The sequence below is a fragment of the Opisthorchis viverrini genome (genome assembly GCF_000715545.1).
Source record: "Opisthorchis viverrini unplaced genomic scaffold opera_v5_10, whole genome shotgun sequence".
Classification (NCBI taxonomy): domain Eukaryota; kingdom Metazoa; phylum Platyhelminthes; class Trematoda; order Opisthorchiida; family Opisthorchiidae; genus Opisthorchis; species Opisthorchis viverrini.
Window position 1 is genome coordinate 2,253,665 of NW_008751666.1, and position 5,388 is coordinate 2,259,052.

A 5,388-nucleotide genomic window follows, 5' to 3' on the forward strand; every position below is an offset into this window, starting at 1 on the left:
CTTCCAGTTTTGGACGACGAACAATCAGTGAGGCCAGAAGCCTCGTTACAACCTCTGTGAATATTACATTTACATTTTATGACGATGGGCCCTATTATCGATTCACTCCTGTTATCTGGGAAGGTTCCTTTTTCCAAGATAATCTCAAACAGGCTAGAGAGGCACTGAATGAGGAACTGGTTGCCTGAACGGGAGAGGAAGGTCGTCAGGACAGGCGGAACGAGGATACTTGGCAAAAAATTCACATTCAGACACTTTTGAAGCTGAAGAGATCCATATTCACAGCCTACCTTCCTATTGAAGGTTGACAGTCCGAATTGCAGGAAGCAAGTGGCCAAATGAATTGCTGTTCGAAGTACTGCGCCCAGTTGTCCCAACGTTCTCCTTTGCTGGATACAGGAAACCATTCTGATCCCTGATAATTTCGCAGACAAGATGCTTCCGAGGAAAGAATCGAGTGGAAAAGCTTGTGAACGTTTCCAGCATTGTTCGCCTCTTCAATTCGTTCGACCTTTAGGGTCCACCAAGCTTCTCGGTCTGCACGGGCACTCAGTTTCATCTGGCGTCGGATGATGCGTCAGGTTGAGTTATGGTTGTGGTCAGGAGTCTGACGACAAGTTTCTAGCAAAGCCACGGTCCTATAAGAGGCCCAGTGTTTGCATGGAGCGGGCTGGGTTGTACCAAAGACAGAAACTCCGGTACTGAGTAGAACTTTGGGTGTGTACCGCGGTCATTAATATTCGACATCGGACCGTCCGGCAGGCATTCAAGGAGCCGGTTCTGATAGTTTCGTTTGATTGGTCAACTAGGTCTGACGACAAGTTTCTAGCAAAGCCACGGTCCTATAAGAGGCCCAGTGTTTGCATGGAGCGGGCTGGGTTGTACCAAAGACAGAAACTCCGGTACTGAGTAGAACTTTGGGTGTGTACCGCGGTCATTAATATTCGACATCGGACCGTCCGGCAGGCATTCAAGGAGCCGGTTCTGATAGTTTCGTTTGATTTCTAGGTCAACTAGCTTCTCAGCGGTTATTCGAGGTTCGCGTCTTTCATAGACCTGGAAATCACAATGAGTAGCAGCGGACAAGCACATGGTCGGAGTCCATGCTGGTATTTCAGGATAAGTGGTACGCAGTGACTGACCCTCGTCACCGGTAACTGAGAGCGATGTGGTCTTCTTAGATTACGGACTGGTTCATTGGTGGGCACTGCGTTGCCAAGCGACTTCCGCGGTTCCGGAAGTCAGTACTGCAAAAAAAGCTGCTGAAGCGGCTTTCCGTTGTCCGTGCGTCTTGTATCCAACTATCCAGTTGAGTTTGGTCTACTTGCCTGGGTGTTCATGTCACCAGCATCCAAAACGAAAGCTGAGCTTCTAGCCCATTGCAAAAGAGCACACAGGGTGCCATAGAAACTATCTCGGGCAAATTCAAAGCTACCACATATAGGGGCGTAAGAAGACAGAATAAATAGGGTGCGACGGACCTCACTTTCTTAAGATTTCAAAGACATCGCCAAACGAAACACGTACAGGCGACTATTGATAGGTATTCAATCATGTAGAGATGCTTCCGCTCCATCGCTGAATACAGTACCCACCCCAACACATCAGGCTGCAGGGGCCATCGCATCCCCAGAACTGCGCAGCGGGAACCTGGAAAATAGTGACGGGGCAGTCTGTTCAACCACTACTTGTGCCCTGTATCCTTGTTTCTGACAGACAACATAAACCCATTCAGAGGGATTCAAGCGTACGACCAAGAGCTACTCGTTGTCCTTCTCGCTTCAGTGGCGAACATTAAAGACAGCTAAGTAGACCGGATTTCTGGTTTCGATGAGTTTAGGTTTGTTATTAAAGTCGGACACGCAAAAGCTGCAACTGAGTGTGATTCACGGCGAGCAGAACGGTTACTCCGAGTTCTAGGATCCGCGGAGAGTATTCAAATTGGGGTTGCATAGGGTAGCAGAAATCCATGAAAGAATAAATCGTTCAGCTGTAGCACCCTTTCGGTGCCTAGCTGCCATGCCACCCGAAGGAAGCACGAGGGTTGGTATACTGCCAGGTTGCCCAAGCCTAGACAGGGGAAGTCGAGAGGCGGAAGTTGGATTCGAACCACGGACCTTTCGGTCAGTAAATTCGTGCTCTTACCACTTGGGCCATCTCGCCCCCGGGTAGCAGAAGAATAAGAGCGAACAGGTAAAACTGTAAAAGGAAGTCATTAGCAGTAATATGCTTTTGGTTACTTGTTCTGTTGCGTGCAGCGAGTAAGGCTGACGACAGCCCAACGGCCGACGTGACATGAGAGTATTGTCAAGTGTAAGTATTGTGGTTTTACGTGGGCTGAGATACTGCCAGGATGCCCAGAACTACACAGGGGGCGGTCGAGCTCGAGAAAGTTCAGCGGTTGAAGTGCCAGTTTACGGACGGAAATGTCTACGTCCAAACGCAACCTCAAAATCTCGACTTCTCCCGTCTACGCTTGGGCAACCTCGCAGTATCCCAGCCCTCGTGCCTTCTTCCGCTGGCACAGCAGCTAAGCACCGAAAAAGTGCTACATGTGAACGATTTCAGTAGGGTGATTAAGGTATTCGATCAAAGCTTTTGGCTCAAAAGCCTGACCGCAAGGCAACAGTGTTTGGTGGGGAATGCACGTGCATTACCGCTTTTACAAAACAAGTCACAACATATGTTCTAACCCCAAGCTGGAGGGCCAAGAGCCTGTTTGGTCAAACCTCTAACTATTGAATAACCTGGTATTACGGACTTCATGTCGCACAATTCCGACCCAGTATAGCCCAATGTGTCAAGGATGCACATAAACAATCACCCAAATTCAGTTTCCGTCACTTTGTGGGAGCGTTTAGCTTACTGATCTAGTATTTTAGGCCTTGTACTCACGAACGAAAATTCTTTGGTTGAGGGCATTAATGTAATTTAGTCGCTGGGGTACAGTATCACGTGTTTAGAAAATCACTGCAAATTTGATCGTACAAAAGGCTCTACATAACGAAGGCTCCAAACACCCATCGACACTCAAGTTTACGGAAACCCCAAATCACTGGAAACAGGTTGGCGCTAAAGTCAGCGTGAAATAGGGCGTTCCACCACTGACGACGGACAGCATCGTACTCTTGAATCCACCAGCATCTATCAGTGCTCACCAGGCTATAGATGATACCGCATTCGATTTAAGTGTACAAGACCACTCAGTATCCTTGCTACACGAGGAATAGTAGAAGCGGTAAGCCAACGCTTTCTGGAAATATTCCTTCGTCCAAGAAGGCTTAGGAGATTATTAGACAAACTATTCCCATAAGGTTCGCTTTTTTCTACTAATCATTGACGACCTGCACAGGAAAAAACAACTCAGAGTTCTAATATTCCCTCAAAATGGCAAAGCTAGACGATCAGTTCCGGTAACCGGGGATGGCAAACTGCATACTTATCTGGAATAGTTACATAGGCTGTTAATGAAAAATCTACTACTCTACCATAGTAAAGCTTCATCCCTACGTGCTCTGCGATGAACTTACAGATCGAAGAAGGAACGAGATCAATCGCAACACGAGAATGTGTCGTACGTTCATCAAATGGTGTCGTGGCCGCAGCTTTCGCTCATTCCTATACCAGTCACCCGGAAAGGCCTTTAGAACACTTGGCGGATTAGTGTTTCTTCAAGTTTAAAAGGTATGTATATATACCCAATAGCAAGTGTATAATTATTTAGTCACTTTCGGTTGTGGGGAGATCTCTTGCTAATTTTCAGATTCTGAGGACTCATAGCCGCCCGCTAATTGTGCTCCCAGAAAAACAATCTCCGAGATAACCACTTTGAATTAGCAACCAAGTACATTCAAAATTCCTCGCAGTGTGAGACTTGAACGCACTTCCATATGACACCGTCTACACACCATCTCTACGTACACTTCAAAAATGGACGCTTTCATTCCTATAAGTTCATTGTTGAATAAAATATTCTTGATGTCCGGCTCTTTGCTGTTTCTTTCGATGTAAACAAGCCCGAAGGTCTTTCACACGTTACATTAAGTTGGGGTAATGAATAGAACCCTAAATAAGCTGACGCCCTACTGCTATGATGGGTAATTACACGGAGTCAGTATTACTAGAAGTTAAAATGCAACAGGGTATATAATAGAACAACCGTGATACTTTGTACCTAAATAAACCACATACACCCGTACCAGCAGTCGAAGTGCAGTTCGATTCTTATCCCGATTATTTCATCCGCCATTTCCAGTTTCCACTGATATTTAATCCTCTGGACTAATTTTTTAAAAACGAGAAAACATCCCGGTCTCTCGACTCAGCACCTACAGACTGCCTGGGTGCGTTCCTCGAATTCCCTCAAGTGGATTTGAAAGGTGGCCAAATTTCAAGTTCGGTGAATATGTTGACACAGGCGGTTACGACTTGTTTGGAGCCTGATATTACAAATTCCAGTACTCAAAAGATAGCTACGACAGCGCTCTCATCCACCTAGTCAATGCCAGTCGTGTCAAACACAGTAAGGGTAAATCACTCGACGCTAAACTTACCTGCAACGGTACATCCATTTACACTGATTCCTGATTTGATATGGCCAGATTGAGTGACCAGGGACTTGGGGAGTTTAGATCCTCTGAGATAAGCCACATAATACAATTGCCTAACGATATCTTCGTTCAGATTACAGCAACCAGCGGGGGCTGACTGCTGCGCCATTGACAATTTCACAGCTGATTGCGCGACCTTCGCGGCATTCAAAGTGATACCGCGGGAATACTGATTCTTTCAAACAAACTGTGCACAGCGGGGGAGCCAGTAAAACACAAATCAACAGCGAACGAAACCAATGAGACAGCGAATATCACAGATCAGGAAGCGCAGTAGGAGACCCAAACCAGATCTAGGATTACACCACCGTGGAACCAACGAACGTTCTTCATCAGTTTCATCTGCTGAAAATTTCGCCAATATTTTCGACATTTCTCCAAGGAATCGAGTTAGTCCATGCACGAATCTCCAAGCATCCGGCTTCCCTCTTCTTTACGGACATAATATTGCATCATTGGTCGCATCCGCACACCATTTTGCGCCACTTAAAACATGGCCCTTGATGGAACACGTAGTGCGGAACCACGGACTGAGACACAGGATCGAGCATTCACGGATTCACGGATTGATACACAGGATCGAGGCTTTTGCCCAAATTTCCTGGGTCGGTTTTGTTCTTGTCGGTCAGTGGCTGTCGTTCACCTGAAAGGCACAAGTGAAAAAAGGGTGTAGCACTGCTCTTTATGTTCTCAGCGCGGGGCAGAATGCTCGCTAGCGCGAGGATTCGCATAAATAAATGTCTAATAGTGCTTTAAATTGGGTTCGAGAAGGAGCATG

At 46.6% G+C, this 5,388-nt stretch overlaps 2 protein-coding genes across 2 annotated transcripts in view; both read right to left on the bottom strand.

The window, feature by feature from the left end:
* The window catches only part of T265_00980 (hypothetical protein), a gene marked incomplete at both ends in the record, with an annotated part of 42,151 nt that extends 41,592 nt beyond the window's left edge, over positions 1 to 559 (bottom strand). The window contains one exon of the mRNA XM_009164895.1: positions 291 to 559. Within this exon, the coding sequence (XP_009163159.1) occupies positions 291 to 559 (269 nt within the window). The remainder of the gene's footprint in view (positions 1 to 290) is intronic.
* A 4,602-nt stretch (positions 560 to 5,161) lies between these two features.
* T265_00982 (hypothetical protein) overlaps positions 5,162 to 5,388 on the bottom strand; it is a gene marked incomplete at both ends in the record, with an annotated part of 4,572 nt that continues 4,345 nt past the window's right edge. The window contains one exon of the mRNA XM_009164897.1: positions 5,162 to 5,322. Within this exon, the coding sequence (XP_009163161.1) occupies positions 5,162 to 5,322 (161 nt within the window). The remainder of the gene's footprint in view (positions 5,323 to 5,388) is intronic.